The following is an 18,604-nucleotide window of genomic DNA, read 5'->3' on the forward strand; positions in this document are numbered from 1 at the left end:
TCTGGTGTGAGCTCACGTGAATATCCGATGAGCTGTGCAGTTGATAGCGTTGGTACATAGACTGGAGACATGAGGACGAGTGCAGCCGAGGTGCAGCTTCCTCACATCCCACCATGATAATTATGGATCTCTGACCTTGACTGGTAAATGACTTGTGAAAGCCTCAGATCATTAGTATTATTAATCATTTCTACTTTCAGTTGCACACTATAAATACCTGAACCAGGAAAGTAGCAAGAATTCGCCGGGTGACATCAGAGCAGTTGAGTGGGTGGGGGTTTGGAGAGGGTTTACTACAACAAGTCGAGGTGAACTTAACTCGACACACTCCTGAATGTTAAACTGGTCTTTATCAATCAAAAGCGACGGAATGTCATTGACAAAAATGGACATCACTGAAGGAGAGGCTCCTCTGAGCCGACTGTTTTCATGTTAAACTAACATTAGAAATTCCCTTTGTGCGGAGACAAGCGATGAAACGCAATTAACAGATACTGCACGAGCTCTTTCTGCGTGTTTTAGGGCTAATTTCACTCTCGCTGTAGACACCGACTGTGAGTTTCCATAGACTTGTCCTTCCTTGTCACAATGTACGTTTCATCTTCTGAAAGACGATATGACATGGTATCCAGAGACATGGTTTTCCAAGGTTCTGATTTATTCATGAGGCGCAAAACTGAAGACCTCAAAGAATTTATTAAATTATCAATATATATATATATATTTATATATTATCTTTTTTTGTCTTCAGAGTGCATCTTCAAAAATGAAGTCTGACTTGGAGCTATCCCCAGATAATGAAGAGTTGGATTCGCTCAGCAAGGAAACCCCCTCAGTCTGCCAAGGAGGAACTCAAGAGTCTTTGACTAATCAGGACAAGGTACAGAGGAAAATGCCACTTTTAAACTGCTCTTTTCCCTCTCCCAGTATAAATACTAATATATTAATGGAACATGCAATTACTCTGCGTTCGTCTCGTATCATAACGTGTCTGTCACCGCTGCCGCTTCTTTTAAAACATGCCAGACAGCAACACGGGTTCTGAATACCCCATTAAGTGGATTTTTTGGATGGTGACAGAGCCCTTTTTAAAAAGAATATAAGTAGAAAGACAGAAATAAAAGTGTCCTTTCCATCCAATAATATTTTCAGGACCCGACCTCGAGTGGATCGGAGTGTTGAACAGTAAGCTCTGCCAGCAGCTGAAGAAATCCCCAGCGGCCACTGGTCAGATCTGTTGACCCAAAAGAGGTGAGAGAGAGAGTCAGCAGCTACCACTTGAGAGAACAGTTAATACGGTGACACATAAGTGACTGAAGGGGAAAAACAAAAATGGGGTTTTGTTCTTCAGGGTCATTGAACGCAGCCTTGGGTTGGGGGATGATTATCGAAGGAAATAATAGCCATAAAAATATAAAAGGTATATGAAGAAACTTGGAATTCATAGCGTTTAAATATTTTACAACAAAGCCCATCTCACGTATTTATTTATGTCAGAATTAAGCTGGTTTTTGATTTCCCTCTGGATCTCAAGAAGAGCAACTTGAGTCAGCGTGGCTCACAGGATTGCAAGTCTGTTCCGGAACAGACTGAGAAAACATTCATGGTCCTTTCTTTGACACCATGGCTTTGACATTTGAGGTTCAGAAATGTCTTAATGACCATTGACCGGTTTCCCATTAAACTGGTGCCAAGAAGACAACATCTAATGACTTTATCTTGTATTTTGTCTAATGACCAAATTGCAGCAAACCCAATAGCATCAGCTGTGCATTGATTTTGTGCTAAATGACAAATGTTTGCATTGCCACTTTGACCATTTTGGCACGTTTACAATATCAGAGCCCTGAGCTTTGCTGTATCGGCTCAGTAATCTTTTAGTTTTCAAATTCACTTTCAATATCCAGTGTTTCAGATGTTCTGGCGTCTGTTCTGTCAAGAGAACGTTCAAATCAGTTTCGACAACCTCATTATTTTTACACCACAATTTGACTCACTGGATTTGAACAACTTAAATACTTTTGAATGACACTTAAACTTTCTGAACTTTCCAAAATCAAGATTTCTTTAAGAATAAATTCCTACTGAAATCACAGAGGAATTCAACCATGTCAATTCAGTTGGGTTTTAAATTAAAACATTTAATTACATATTTAATAATTATAAATCAATCAAAAATAATCATATTGTATAAGTAGATAAATGATTTAACGACTTAACATGTGAAATTAAAGTTAGAATTTGACAAGAAAATCGAAATTTGAAAATTTACATTAGGCTTTTTGTGTCAATTTCTCTGCTGTGAGACGACATGGACGTTACTAGAGATGTTGCAGTGGCCATAAATCACAGCTGATGTAGGGTTGCAGCAGCGTGCAGAGACTAAAGGTCAGGATCGCTCTGGTCCATTATTGGCTCCTAACACTATATGGTTTTCAAATTAAAGTCTAAGCAATCGATCCTCTGATGATACCTTTTCGATGACACACTGCAGGTTACGAGGTTTGGATTCAGATAGATCATGATCCGATCATCGGATCTCTAATGCGGGTTACACACCCCATCTACCGCTGGGCCATATCTCACCCAGATTGCACTATAAGCGCTTATCTTTCCCTTTATTTCATCCATGATATGACACCTGCATTGCAGCACAACTGCACGCCACTTCACAGATTACATTGTCAGACGATGCCTGGACAGCTGAGGAACGAGCTTCATTCACCGGAATAGAAATCGTGGATTCTGAACACGCGTTTTCTTCCGATGGAGAAAATGCTGGACATATGTGCAAATATAAGAGTCAAGCTTGCAGAGTGCCCTAAGATGACTGCGGACTGAGAGCATGCATCAATTAATAAGTGCGTTTGGCTCAAGGACAAGACTGCCATCAATCACTACAACAGGGGTCAAACATCCAGACGCAACTTGGCAGGTGTTGCATCCTTGGAGGAGAATCTAACTGACAATAAACTGATATCATAAATACTTAATGTTTCATTGTTCCCCTCAGTAATATTTAAAAGCTTCCTATCAGGGAGGCTTGTTATTCTTGTATCGGCTGCTCAATCAGCTGACTGGTCTTGTGTGGTGGTCTCAGACGAGCAGTCTCACAAGCGGACGTTTTTCCTCGACAAGAAAACAGGCTACCTGCTATCACAGCAATGTCTGTGTTTGGTACGATTGTAATTTTTATTTCGCACTGTAAATAAACCCGACATTAAATCAGCTTATTACCTTGTAATTAGATTCTATTTTATCGTCCCCAGCTCTGTGTAGAAGCATTTCGAGTAGAGTTTAATTATTGATGGAATTGGCAGCAGACAGATATGAAAACCTGTCGGGGTGAGACAATAAACCCCCCCCCCGAGAGGCTTATTGTTCACAAGCCGCTTCTCTTTATTAGGGCGAACCCGACTCTGTGGGGAGGTACCTCCACTGCAGTGACACAGGAGATTTGACGAGACAGCGGAGCAGGCTGGGCAATAACCATCATGTTCAGGCTCCGCCCTACCAGACGCTCTGCCCCACACCGAGCCCCCAATGTCAACATCTGCATAGAATCCTGAGAGCACAGCTGGATCACGTTTAGCTCTCGAAAAACGCATCGAACAGCTAAATGCGGGGGGCAGAATAAAGTAAGTATATGTTAAAAGATCAATATTATTTTGGAGAAACAGCAGAAATACAAGAGATGAAGAGTAGGCGGAATTTTTGGATTCCAATTTACTTTATAGTGGCTTCCTTCACAGCTGCATCAAGGCAATGGTCTGACTTCAGAGGTGTCTGCAGCCGTCCTGCTCCAGAACATCCAGTCCCTCACCACCTATCAAAGCACCGTCAGCCCACAGAAGGTCGAGCCCCGGCAAAGCCTCATCTCGCAGATGGAAGGACGACGGCTGCCAATGAAACAGTGACGGTCTGCCAAGAAGACCCCCTTAAGCATCATTTATGAGAAGTGACACCTAATTGTTCCCCGAGTTTGAATCCAATGACACAGAAGGTCATTATTTGTCTTTTTAATCAGAATGTTCATAAATAATTTAACTGTACACGTCATTTTACATGGGACACGCCAAAGCAAATGTTAGATTGACCGTGTCCTGTTAGCTATGCTGCTCTGTGAGGACCTGTAGGAAAGATGCCCATGAATCATATACAGTGCAAAAACAGCAACGGTCCACAGTCCGTTATATGTTTGCCTAAAGTAAAAGCAGAGCAGTTTTGACCAACCTAGTTATAAAAAGGAAAGAAAAGTATAAAACATAGGATTTCATTGTTTACATATTTGCAACAGAATAACAAAACAAAACAAAACATTCACACGAAGAAAAGTAGAACAATCTTTAAGAAAACATCTGACGGGGGGGGAGAGAGAGCTGAGGGGATTTTGCTATGATCAAAGTTGGACCTGAGCATCCTGTAGCACTTCAGGCCATCATTAAGTTTTATTGAATGTGTTATGAAGATGGCTACAATTTAAAAAGGGAGGAATAAGATATTTTGCAGCATTTTTCTCTTGTAATCCTTTCAATACCCAACAAGGGAATCAAGGCATCTGAATGGGAGCCTGCGTACTGGCCAGTAGCTACCTGACGATGAACCCTTTTAGTGCTTTTATTTCCTTTTTGCCCACCCGGTGTTCTTGTCTGAACACTTTGCCCCCCACCCTCACATTGTGTGCAAATGCTTTTTATTCAAAACGATTTGAGCTGTCAACGTTCCCACCCTTCGTCAAAGTGGATTCCTCCAACATGAAAACAACCTTTAACACAACAACACCCTTAAATTTAGTCGTGCAAAACAACCAGCTCGGAAACCCAAAACAACACCCTCCGCTTCCCAGTGTGTCATGGACTTCCAACGCGAATACCTGAACCTCTTCATATCTGGAGCTGCTTGAGCGTCTGAGAATCTTTGGCCTTGTGCAGGAGTGTTTTTTTTTATTATCTTTGCCGTCAAGTTCAACATTCCTGGTTCAGCTTGCAGCTCAGTTGCAGTTCTCTGGTCACGGCTGGAGTCGGAGCATTGCTTTGCTATCCAGGGGCTGTTCACCGGCATCGCCACGCCAAAACCGGGGCATTACTTATTTACAGACAGCAGCAGGTTGATCTGAAAGAGATCCATGAAAAAATATCAGTTTCCCCACTGTGGTTGGTCTAAGCAGTATTGCTAAAACCATGTCACATGCCTTTGGGCTGTGCTAATCCCAGTGAACCGTACCTGCTCCATAGATGGACATGCGATGATTTGCAGGTCTTCTCCGCTGTATTCCTCCTGAAGCAAGGCGAGCAGTCTTTGGAAAACCTGCTGTATGTTATTCTGCAAAGGGAAAATAAAAAAACATCCATTTACTGAGCGCTGCAGGGAAATTATTACTACATCTCCTTCTGGCCTACGTCCCCTCACTATCTTGTTTCCATGTCAACAGCATAATTTTGTTTTCTCCATCATCCAGCTTCACCTGGCTCCGTGATGAACACTACACAGACAGGACCAGGATTTCACTGTTCCAGTTCAATCACACTGACAAATTTAGAACTAAAGCCACAATCTCAGCCCGATGTAAATAAGAGGGGAAGCCAAACATGGAATTGTTATCTATATTTCTCTGGAATTGATTGGCAGGGATTTTACTACAGAGAACAAGACTCACTAATGAATAAATGTAAGCCACAGATGATTTGTGATGCAGCAACAGGTTTGTTTACATCAACACCTCAGTAAAAGAGCTCTGTAAATTCTACATCTGCCAGGAAAGAAAAACAAAAATGTTTTTTACGTGTAAGCTAAGCCCTTCAGCCATAAAACATCGTATTTAGGAATAAATCATTTAAAATGTCATTGACTGTATGTGAACATGGTACATCTACTTTGTAAATGCCAACTGAAAGGATTCTTTACGTTTAAACAATGCCACGAAAAGAAATTGTCTCGTGCAGTACATGGGTTAGTGTTTCTGCCACCCACCCGGACAGGCTTGAAAAGGATGAACTCCGTGTCTCTATTGGCCAAGTACAAGGACATGCTCTGTAAAGTGCTTGGCAGCTTGCTCTTCATCACACGGTAGGTAGCCATCACTATATCGTTGATCTTTGCTGAAAAGAGGAAGAAAAAAAAACACTATTGAGTAAAGAAAGAAAAAAAACAAAGCCCTGTAGCATTCACTTCACAAGTTTTGATGAATTGCAGCGTGATGCTAAGTGTGTCCTGAGACAAATCTTACCTGGCTGTGCCCAAGGTTGCTGAGACAGACTGTATGTGGGACCACCTTGGATAGCCATAGTTTTAAGAGCTGCAACCTGAGTGCAACAGACAATCAAAACAAAAGCCAAAAAATGTAAAGGACTTTATTTGTGCTAGTAATCAATACTGAGAAATAAGAGGCTGTGCTGCAACTCGAGACAATTCAGCTCAGTCTTGAATTATATAGAGCTGTGCTAACATGAACAGAAAACACATGCTGCTTACAGACATGCGCAAAGCTTGAGATATTCTGAAATTATCTGGAGGGGCTGTATGCGAGAACGAAAACTGTCCCTGTCAGTTGCTCTGAAACAGCTTCTGAGGTTTGTGACAGTGAAATGCAGCAGGATATTGTCCGCAGAGAATGGGCCAATTTATGATGTTTTTATCATGTCACAGGCACAAATGTGGAAAAAAACATTAATACATCATGTGCTGCCTCCTAAATGCTCTACCCAGACGCCCCCCCTCCCCTGAACCCTCCTGAGATTATCCTGTTGTTTTTGATGCACCTGACACAGACAATCTCCTGCTGCGTTCTTCACATGTGAAAGGCAAAGTCCTGAGATGGTCCAGACCCAATTATGCTGACATTTTCAGTTCATATCTGAAAACGGCTTCAGTGTGGAGGGTAAAAATCATGACAGATACACATGCCTTGCAACAGAATTAGATATCCTACATTTAAAAAAATAATTCATTGCCCTTCACTGACAAATAAGCAAAGGACTTTTTAGGTTTAAGGTTTCTGAAGGTAAAAGTGAAAAAAATGAAGGTCAGAATGAGACATAACTGCCTGAGGGTAACTCTGTCTTCGCTCTAACATTCACCTTGGTGAGGAACTCCTCAAGGTTCCCCACGAAGATCTGAGTCTGCTGCTGGATGAACTGCTCACAGCTGAACTTCAGGTGTCGGTCCACATCCTTCTTAGAGTCAATGTAGTGCTCCTTTATCTCTGGTGTTCCCTGGAGACCACAGAGAAAAAAGGGCTTCAGCAATCCAAAGAGTATGAAGTGCGCAGTATGTTTAATAGAAAAAAAAAAAAGAGCAGAAAGGAAACAGAAAGGAAAAAACAGTACCTCCAACAGGAATTCGAGGATGGCATTGTGACTGTTAAATCGGAAGAATTTGGGAACAGCCTTAGGGTTCATCATTTTGAAGGCGGCATCTTAACACAAAGCAGAGAGAACACATCTGGGCTGGTGTAGAATTAGAGTGCCCTCTAGTGGTACAACTTTAATATGACCTTGACTGAGATGGGGGGTGAGAGGAGGAGGAGGAGCGAGTCTGCCCTGTGAGCCATTGGTTAATGTACATTACGGGGCTGGATTACACTGTAATTTCCACATTAATTGTTGCCACTGGTGCATGTGATAGGCACAAGTTGCTTAATGAGCATGAGAATGTAATGACTGGCTTTATGGAGCTGAACACCAATTTTCCCACCACCTTTAATTATCTTACCTCGCGTTTTCTTCAGGTCCAGTGAGATTTCCTTGATGGCAAAATCGGTGTGAAATGGGGCAATCTGTTCACGCATTATCAGCAGGTGCTTGATCAGGAAAAGTTGCCCGTCTATTTGCGTCTACAGAAAGTGATAGCAGACTGTTAACTCCACACCGCAGGCTGCCAAAACAAAAGGGCATCTGCTGACTCTCCGAGCTTCAGAGAGCATTAAAAAAAAAGCACGAGCTCTGAGACGATAAGAGAATATGTTTAATTAATAACCGCTGATTAAGCATAGTTAGAAAGGGACATGCCACTGTGAAAAAAACAAAACGTTTATTGCTCTGCTAGAAATAGACATCATCGACATGGGATGGGAACATATCCTCTGACCGATGCTGGCGCTTTAATTTGAAGTGAGAGGTAGAAACGTGCCAGTTAGCTCAGATATTGACAGCAAATTTGAAGATAACAGCAGCCATTAAATAAAGGACGGTCTGCTGAACACTATGGGGTGTAATAAAGCTGTTAAAAAAAAACTGTAATGACATTCCAGCTACTTTACTTAATGATCCTGTAGCCTGAAGAAATTTGAAAAAAAAAAACTGAATGGCATTGTTTAGGTAACGGCTCTTATAAACGATGTCAAAAACAGCTACTTATCCAGCTAGTGTGATAATAACAATCTAAAAAGAAATAACAAAGCTCTACTCATAACCATTCGTGCCAACCTTGTTTTTGAGGATGATATCAGAGGCTTTAAGAAGTGACTGGATGCAGGCAGATAAGGCTTCTTGAGATAAACCCTGGAAGACTGCTCTCTGGAAAAAGACCAAGTCACAGAAAGCAACGCATGAATAAGAAATGCTAAAGTGGAAAATCTATATATACACACCACATGGGAGGAGAGTGTAAATGAGCTGATGAATAAAGATGGAAGACTCACGTCTATACATCTGTAAAGCTTGGACAGGCAAACCAATGTCCGTCTGACAGTGGGGTACCACATGCCGTGCAGATCAGCAGGGGAAATGGACGGCTGCAGGCGCGATGCTTCTACATTCCCTGTGTTCGAGAAGGAGGAAAAGCCGTCAGGAAAATAACAATAACCCCAAGAGCTGCAAAAGCGTCAGGGTCACAATGTGGAAACACTGACCAGCATTACTGTTTCTTCTACCATCGGGATTCTCAAGCTGTACATCAGAAAACATGGACTCCTGCGTCACATGCTTCATCTGCTCTTCCTTCAAGCTCTGAGCAATTCTCTGTTTAGTACAAGAGAGAAAAGGCAAAAGGTCATATGAAATAAGGTTCAGGTGCTGTAGAGGCATGTTTTTTCTATTTTTGCTTCAATAAGAGGCCGACAGGTTAAATCATTATTGAGACTAATCAGATTGTTTGTTGGAAAGTCACTTCTTTCCTTTGCGTTAATAGCAAGTGGACAGGTTTAACAGGTTTGTTTTGACAGGTTGAATTGTATCTGTCAGATTTAATACACAAAAAAAGTTCACATTAAAAAAACGACTATTTCTTGACATACTATAAACTTAACAGTTGATCAAAATAAATTAATGGATGCAAACACAAATACATGAACAAAAGATAGAGACATTTTATGTAAGACTGCCTGAGTCGAGTTTTAGCTGTAGTGTATTTTCCTTTGTGCAGATAAAGAAAGAGAAAATATCCCTCTGAGGATACAAGACCAACCTCCATCATCTCCAGTTTCTCAGGATAGGCCAGATCCCCTGGAGCTGGGTTGTAGCCTGTGATATCAGTCTGGATGTAAATGTGGGTCCTGTAGACCAGCCGCTCTTGGACATCCTCCAGCATCTGCTTCACCAACCCATCAAAAGCCCCCAACTGAACAGCTGCACGGAGGCACACACGGGTCAATTTACAGTTCAACCTCCAGTTCAAGCTTATATAGTTCAACACTTTGTTGTGAATAGATCCAACAAACACAAGTGCTGCAGGGTCGAAGCAGAAACGTGTGTACGTGTGATGTAGTGTTGAGTGATGCTGGATGTGGTGGGAAATCAGACCAGCAAAATGAGTAGTACTACAACATAGAAACCCATCATGTTCATTTGCTTCTTTTGAGTATAATAAAACAAGCTACAACTAAAGTCATTTATGAGTGAGCTGATCCACATTGTCTCGTATTTAGTGAGGTCATGTTTTCTGGTTTTGTGTTGGCAAATAGACAAAATGAGTAATCCCATTATTCATTTATTTTTATCTCATTGATTGTGTAAAAAAAAAATGTTAATTCAAGACAAAAAAAAAAAAAAAGATTTCACTGGAAAGATAATTTTGTGGCACAAAGTGCAAAAACTGAAAGGTTTTCCCCCCCAAACAAATCCTGGCACAGCTGCATCCGGGCGACTCAATCGTAAACACGCCATGCGTCACACAAGAAGCTTTCAGGAGAACAAAAGCTGTAACCTACCATTATTGTGAACATGGTCTTCCAGCATCTCATTGTTGAGAATGCTGCAGAGCTCGGACAGGGTTTCCAGGTGGATAATGTGGATGATTAGAGGCCGCAGGACATCATACAGGGACAAACATAACTTCTCTAGCAGCTCGCTGTTAAGACATTAAAGAAAGAAACAAAAAACACTGATTGCTTTGGTGCGAGAAGACTAAAAACTACAATTTCTGAACAGTTTCCTTTATGTTAGGAAAAAACATACGCAAAAGGTTTTTGCTCTTTAATAATAATAATACAAATTGTAGCCATACTGTTTAAATAATAACAATAAGAATTTATACAGTGCCTATCAAGGTACCCAAGGCTGCTCAACAGAGATAGGAAAAAAAATAAGTATTTCAAACACTGAACACATTCAAACACAAACGAGACAATGGCTCTGTGTGTGTGTGTGCGCGCTCATGTTACTAGTGAGGCGGGTGTTACTCACTCCAGTTGAGGTGTAGGCTTGGAGAAGAACTCGTTGTAAAGTTGGTGCTCATCCTGGCACACGTGAACCATAAAGGCACAGCCACTGCGAACCTGCTCAAACACAAAACACACATCATGATCGAGCGCTGCACTGCCGCCAAATACTTTGTTACGGCTCCACTTCAAACAAGCACATGCATCCTCCCACATAAAAATACTGCGGGCGCTAACTGTATTACAGCAATCATTAACAAGACGCATAACCTTTCAAGTTTCATTTAAAAAAAATAAAAAGGCAGACATGTAGTGTGGCTGTTATAATGTTTCATTGCAGGAAATTCTGACCTTTAATTATAGCATCCCATCAAGCCAATTAGTCAAGTGTTTTAAATGCCACAACCGTGTCGGACACTGGCCGCCCAGGTGCCGGAATATGATCCGTTTCGTCTGAAGTATTCATTTGAATAAATATAGTTCGCCATTAGTTAGGTCTGTTAAATCTTTGCAACACAGGAGGAACACCAGGATAATAAATTACAGCTTTATGGATGAGATATAACCGAGTGTGCAACAACAACACAGAGTCCCTGCACAGCAGTAAGTCCTAGATGCCTGCTGTACAGAATCTTAGCTTGTGCTCATTTATCAAGTGCACAGCTTTGTGTCCGTACAAAACACTCCAGTAAATTTCCCAGAGGGTCCATACTGGGCATTCTTTGCAAGCTAAAAGTGTCATTTTTACAATATCTAAAGGGCAGTTCACGCTTTGAACCACTCATGCCTTACCAGAGCACAGTGGTCTTTGCTGTTCTGGTTCGTCAGGTCAGTAATGGTGGATGTGATGCTGGGACTGAGCAGCTGCTCTCGCTGGTCAAGGTAGCACTGGTGGATTTCATCGAGGAGCTGATGGTATCTGCTCGCATCAATACAAGGAGGCATGAGTTGATTTCCAACAAAAGCTGAAGAAAGAAAATATATAACTGGAGCATCAGCGCCGGAGAAATGCCAATACTCACTCTGGAATCTTCTCTGCTCGCTGTTCAACCTGTTCAATCAGTGACTGAGAGAGAAAATAAATGTCAAAGAAAATCTCATTTGAATACAGAAAAGGGTTCATGCAAAACGATGTGCTGCATTAAAAAATACTCACCCTAACTTTTGGTGAAGCTGCTCTAAACTTAACATAATAAAGTGTAAAGGCGTTGTCTGCGTTAGTCAAACCCATTGGATCCTGAGGGGCAGAAAAAAGGGTCAAGTATTGACTGTATCTGCACATACAGTATCTGTGCTTCCATACAGAGCTGTGGACTGTGTAGGAGGAGGAAATGTGAGGTTTTCTCACCCTTTTCGTTAACTGGCTTGTAAGATGCTGCAACGTGTTGACAATGTGGATCTTCATGAAGTGCATAGCTTTAGAAAGACAGTGTTTAAACTTGGCCAAATAAACCGGGTAGTCCTTGAAGTTGGGCTGCAATCCAAAAAAGATAAGCATTAGACAGTTTTAAGTGTTGTCAGATAATGCATGGATTATATTATAAGCACATTTCTGCAGTAATAACATTGTTCAACAATATAGTTAGTTTAGTCTTGGTCAAAATTTCACATTGGAAAAAAATAGATTGACTGTGATTTCATTGTTTCCCAAACGCTCCATTTTACACGTACACACAGATACACAGAAACAGGAACTTTGAAAATCCGCACTCTGGAAAGCATTTGTAAAAATCTACGTTTTGGACAGGAGGCTCAAACACAAAGCACATATAAATATGATTTTGCAAAATATCTGCATTAGTGGAGACTGGGTGTTAATGTGCAATTATTTCACAGGAGGTATACATACACATTTTGTTCTTGAAAACAAAAAAACATGATCTAGTATATCATTTTTACAACGCTGGCAGTAAAATGGGATCAAGACAAACACAAAACAGAAAACTCTCTGCCAAGAGTGGAAGCTGCTTACATGTGAAGAAACATATTCAATGCAGTCATCCAATTTCGACAGCATTGGTATGAAGCCTTCACTATTTACAGACAAGGTTGGCGAGTTCAGTTTCTGCAACGACAAAGAAAATGTTAGGTTGGAAGTCTTAACAAAAACAATTATAATCTTCAAGCTCTTGAATTATGATCCAAAAAATATTTTTTTTCTTTTTCGTTTGCATAGTCACCACTGCAATGATGTGTTGTTTGTAATTTTAGACCAGGCTGAATTACACAATCTTTTTTCTATATTTCACAGCTTTCAGGTGGGGTGGAAAAATGCATTAAATGTCTTATTCGGTAAATACATTTTTATAAAACTCTTAGATTAGAAACGTAGCTTACATCAAAGTTCTTGAGAATAATGTTTTTAATCTGGAACATAGCTGCTGGCTGGTTCATTATTAAATTGGGCTTATACACAATTAAACAATGAACTGAGATGTCATTGACGCATACATCAGTTTACAAATGTTTAAAGTTGTACACACAAAAAGAAATACAGCCTACCGTGTTGATGTTCTCCAACTCATTAAAATATGACAGTTTCTGCTGTATGCTCTCTGCCAGGTCAACAAGCCCCGACTGCAAAGAAAGAACCACAAACCAAAGTTGACACAGTTTCTACAAACCAATGTGATTGGAAAGTTCTCAGGCCACTTGAACTTGTGTCACAGTTATTATGCTGTAACCTTATGCTATAAATCAAACAGAAATTCACTTTTTCTATCATTCAGTCAAAATGTTTACCGGCAGCGACAACATGGCTTGTAACATGAGCCTTGGGTGTGTGAGTGTGTGTGTGTGCGCCATCATAAAATGTGTTCCTGCAGAAACAGAGAGTAGCAGGAACTAGCACAGAGGTGTTTGAGAACCTTGGCAGCTCTCTAAACAAATATTTGGACAGCGACTCAATGGATTTGAAACAAAGCCATCAAGATATCATTGAAGTCTGTACTTTCAACAATATTTCAAGGAGTTTAATAAAACATCACATCAAAGATGTAGGAATTACAGCCATTTAAAACTGTTTTGTTATTTCTCCTATTAGTCTTCGGCTTCAGAAGCTCTAACGCAATAAGACAATTGACATCAGTCAATCAGTTTCATGGCCAGGCATGGTGTTCCCTCATTATTTCATGACAAACTAATCAGACAAAAAAAAAGCCTGGACTTGATTCCAAGTGTGAAATTTGCATTTGGTAGCTGTTCCAAGAGATCTCTCAATATTCGGTCCAAAGAGTTGCTGGTGCAGGGTGAAGGAGGCCATCATTAGAGTGCGGAACCAAAACAAACCTCTCAGACAGATGGCAGAAACTTTACGAGTGGCCAAATCAACTATTTGGTTCAGTTCTAAACAGAGGGAAGGCACTGGCAGGCTCAGCAACACCAAACCGCCTGGAAGACCACTGAATACAACTGAAGTGGATGGTGGCAGGGACTCTCCCCTTGGTAAACAAAACTTTTTCACATGAACGAGCCGGTCTCGAGGAGGTAGCCATTGTCCGCAAGTGTACAATCAGGAGAGGCCTTCATGAAAGTAAATGAAGAGCGTTTACCACAAGGTGCAAAACACCATAACACTCGAAAACAAAAAGTCCGGAGTAGACTTATCCAGAACAAAGCCCTGAGCCTGCCATGGTCTGGAACTCGATTCTTTAGACAGATGGAAACAAGATGAACTTGTACCAGAATGATAGGAAGAGAATATGGAGAAGGAAAGGAACGGCTCAATATCTAAATCATACCACACCATCTGACAAACATGGTGCAGGCAGTTTTATGGCCTCAGCATGCACGGCTTCTAATGGAGTTGGGTCACTGGTTCGTTGATGATGTGACCACTGGGATGAATTCTGATGTAAAGGGATATACTACCTGGACATATTCAGCCAAATGCAGCAAAACTAATAGGATGGTGCTTTACAGAACAGATGGATAATGACCCAAAACAAAACAACCCAAGAGCTTCTCAAGGAGAGAGAAAATAAATTGGGTTTTCTTCAATGACCAAGTCATTCACCCGAGCTCAAGCCAACCGAGGAAGCGTGTCACTTGCTGTAAACAATACGTACGGCAGAAAGACCCACAAGCAGGCAGCAAACAAAGGCAGCTGCAGGAAGCGTTTAGCAAAGCATTTCAAGGGAGGAAACGCCAAGTATTAAAAATGAATAATTATGTTTCCAAATGGGTGAACAAACATGAAAAGATACATTATTTGTGTGGGGTTTTGAGTCCTGCCACACTTATTATTTTATGCCAATAATCAGTCAAGAAACAGCCACCAGCAAAATAGTGGATTAGTTAGAGGGTGCTACGTAAACCACAATGTTCAGATCAACAACAGTATGTAATTGGCCGGATCAGAACAGAAAATGATAATAAGCAGATTGGCTGTTTCATAAATGACATTATATGTATTGAAAGTATTCAATAACCTAAAGTCATAGTGGGTTGATATTAAAGGAAAAACAATAAATATAAAATAGTCTGACAATAAATCACAACATGATTTGGATGATAAATAAACCTGGTTAAACAATGTTAAACCTGAGAGTTGCTATTCCCGGGAATGAAAAGGCATCGTCACAGTCGAACAACTGCGACTCAGTACTAACAAACTGGATGATGAATGTCCTCACTTATAACTAACCTAATGGCTGCTGTACTTTTAATGTTTTACAGGAATGAATAAAGATTACTCCATAAGCAGATTGATTTTATCCAATGTCATCTCAAATTAAGCACTACTTTTTTGCAGGTGGCCTTTTTCGACTCAGGAATTAACATGAAACAACCATTTACAGATAACATGCACCTCTCATTTAGCCTGTATGAGAAAATTAGAGAACAAAAACCATGATAATGGAAGTGCTGAACTGAGCAGTTGGATGAAAGGGAGAAAAAAAAAAATCACTACATGGAGCGATGCTTACTTAAAAATGACTGGAAACACAATAAACTATCGAGCTCAGAACATCATGACACGGATAAAAGCTCTTCTGAAAATAAAATTGCTACCCAGCATTCTGCAGTCTGCTCTTTCTGGGGCGTATTTAATATGTTATTGACTCTGCAGTTTTCATTGTTTTTCTATCTATTTGTTGCCTTTTTGTATTTATTAGAAAGTAACAGTGAAAGTGTGCCAGGGAACTGGGTGAAAGAATAAGAGAATGACACACAGTAAAATGATACCGCCAGGAGTGGAATCTGCTGTTTAAGGCGTATGCGCCCACGTACTGATGGCTCTAACTCTTCTCCAATCGGTTAGGGCCAACTTCTCATTGTTTTGCAGGCTCATGCTCACAGATATAATGATCATTTATGAGTCCACCTTGTCATGAAACTGACTGAATGATGTAAATTGTCCAAAAGACTTTTGAGCTTCTGAAAACTGAGGGACTAGGCATAAAAATGGCTGTAATTGTATATCCATCCATCCAACCGTCCTATATGTCTACACACCACTTGTTCTTTGAGTGTCTTAGGGGGGATGGGGGGGACTGGAGCCAAACCCAGGCGACACGGGAGAAGAGGCACTATACACATTTTTAATTTGTGTCAATGTCCAAATACCTATGTTGTACGTGCTACTGTTGGTAGTTTGCCATAACACACACACATACGCACAAGAACAAATCACTGGGTGAAAACAAAATCAGCCATGCTGTTGACACTGGTAAACATTTCCCATCGATCATGTCTCACCCAGAGACTTATCGTTTAAATAAAGCAGGATTTAAACACAGAAAGGACAGTGTTCTTCCTACCTGTTCTTTTAGGAGTTGTTCACAGGCTTCGTGCAGGGTCCCCGTCTTGTTGGACACAAAGAGGTATTGTTTCTGAAGGGAGTCCAAGTGCTCCAGAGCGGCACTGACATCTGTCAGAATAGCATCACATTGTTCCTGGTAGCAGTATAGATCATCTCTGGTTCTCCTGAAGGGAAAAGCGTCATCTGTTATGTTTTGCACAGCAGTGTTATAACTTTTTTTTACCTTGAGCAGAAAAGTTTATGCCGTGTTCCCTACTATGACAATTTTCAAGATAAGCTTGAAAGCACTTCTCAATGTGCAATAAAAACAAGGGTGTCAACGCAGATGTATTCTACCAGCTGCTGTGAAGTCAATACTGGGCATGGTGTTCAGGAGGGACGGTTACACAGCAGGGCAGTAACAGATTTATACCTCATACTGTTTGTCATTTAGATCGTACTCTGTGGAAAACAGCAGGGTGGGCTACAATGTGCGACGACAGTGTCAACATCAAAAACACAAACTTCAAACATTTCTGTCTCAGTCATATGATCAGTTCTTGTATGTGTTTGTCTGTGCATGTTTGTGTCTGTAGGTCAGGTTCAGTTAGCTTGATAATGATCTGATAGTTAACATCCGTCCAGAAAGATCCAATCAGAAGTTGTCCGCTCCAAGTTTGTCTGTTTTACACCAGGCATTCAAATGTGTCTCCTGTGATGTGGGATGTCACTTCCTGGTTCTAGGTGCGTGTGTGTGTGTGTGTGTGTGTGTGTGTGTGTGTGTGTGTGTGTGTGTGTGTGTGTGTGTGTGTGTGTGTGTGTGTGTGTGTGTGTGTGTGTTGTGTGTGTGTGTGTGTGTGTGTGTGTGGGCACAAGTGAGAGAGAAAGAGAGTGAGCATGATCAGGAGGGATTGAATTAATCAATGCGCAGGTCTGTTATGAAGAAAAGTATCAAACAAATAAATGCATGGGCAGTGAGAGGCATAATAATATGTTTGATTCATTGTGAAACTGTAGCAGGTCAGAGGACGTCAGCTGAGCTGGTGGTCCTTCTTATACGGCCCCGGATGCACTTGCGTTCACAGAGCTTAAGTACTGTGGCCACGTGTGTCCCAGACCACCTCTGAATGGGGTCTGATGGATCAGATCTTGAGATGCATTCAGGCATTTGGGTGCGTTCAGACCTGAACGTGGAGCTGACCACTTGTGATCAGATCAATCAGGACAGATGTTGACACGAGGTCTGATACCAGGCGAGTAGATGAATGATTTGTGGAGCAGATGTGAGTTTTTACTCTCCATGGGTGAGTAGAAGTTTAAGTGTCTCTGCTTTGAAGTAGTTTGTTTCAGGACACATTACTCAATTAGAAACATGACAACGACATCTTGGATGAAGCATTTAAAAATGTAAGCACCTGTATTTCGCGTGGTCATCCTGGTCCATGTTCGTCTGTAGCTTGGCGAACCAGGCGAAAAACTGAAACACAAACAGACATGATGTGAAACCCCACACATCTCGTGATGGTGCAGCGAGCCTCACCAGTAGCTTCAGCCCTGTTCGACTTCTGACAAACACAAGTCACCTGCTGGGCAGTTTGTATCCTGTCGCTCTCCATGTCCAGCATCTGGAAACCTTTGAGCAGGACGTCCTCCGTTGAGGCGGGGACAGTGGCTGTGAACGGGGACTGCAGGGACCGGGACGACAGGCTGCACAGGTCCTCAATGGGAAGCTGCACAAAACAAAACAAGAGATCATCCAGCAGCCTGGAGGAGATGCTAGCTGGTTTAGCTTGACGTGGCGGGGCGCGAGTGTAAATACAAGCTTACTGGCTCGCCAACAGCTTATTATTCCGTCAGATATTTAATATCTTGTCAACATGGCACCGGTTTGAACAAAGTTCGTACAGAGGCTGCTTCTTAGTTAGCTTCACCTCCCTCGCGTTTGGAAAGTAAGGTTAGCAACACTGTTAGCTAGCTAGCTGGGTCACGTCTCACCTCGGAGGGGACAGCGAGCGTCTCGGCTGCGGATCGGATCTCCAGCATGGAGTCCATCTGTTTCTCCGTGAGAGGGGCCGTGGCGTCGGCGCGGCGGTCCCACAGCGACAGCTTCTCCCGGGTTTCCTTCTCCGTCAGGTCCAGCAGCGACTGATCCGTGGACGCCATCGTCGCGTCGGACAGCGGCAACGTCAGCAGCCACGCACAGGTACTTCCTGTCCCGGGAGCGTGGGCGGGGCTTCGAGAGGAGGCTGAACCGGAGTTCACGTGTT

General features: G+C 41.8%; 1 protein-coding gene across 1 annotated transcript; it reads right to left on the reverse strand.

Moving 5' to 3' along the window:
• Positions 1 to 4,004: 4,004 nt before the first annotated feature.
• On the reverse strand, positions 4,005 to 18,551 carry cog3 (component of oligomeric golgi complex 3). Its single transcript, XM_035174003.2, has 23 exons — positions 18,333 to 18,551; positions 17,921 to 18,067; positions 17,753 to 17,814; positions 16,357 to 16,522; positions 13,097 to 13,171; positions 12,567 to 12,659; positions 11,943 to 12,068; positions 11,751 to 11,831; positions 11,617 to 11,660; positions 11,387 to 11,513; positions 10,620 to 10,711; positions 10,145 to 10,284; positions 9,403 to 9,563; positions 8,849 to 8,957; positions 8,639 to 8,757; positions 8,424 to 8,513; positions 7,711 to 7,831; positions 7,326 to 7,414; positions 7,077 to 7,211; positions 6,227 to 6,302; positions 5,971 to 6,098; positions 5,224 to 5,322; positions 4,005 to 5,112 (listed from the first exon to the last, which is right to left on the reverse strand). Exons 1-23 carry the CDS (start codon positions 18,498 to 18,500, stop codon positions 5,083 to 5,085), a joined length of 2,478 nt encoding a protein of 825 aa, XP_035029894.1. The 5' UTR covers positions 18,501 to 18,551; the 3' UTR covers positions 4,005 to 5,082.
• Between the last annotated feature and the right edge of the window lie 53 nt (positions 18,552 to 18,604).

Source organism: Hippoglossus stenolepis, chromosome 13 (genome assembly GCF_022539355.2).
Source record: "Hippoglossus stenolepis isolate QCI-W04-F060 chromosome 13, HSTE1.2, whole genome shotgun sequence".
Taxonomy (NCBI): domain Eukaryota; kingdom Metazoa; phylum Chordata; class Actinopteri; order Pleuronectiformes; family Pleuronectidae; genus Hippoglossus; species Hippoglossus stenolepis.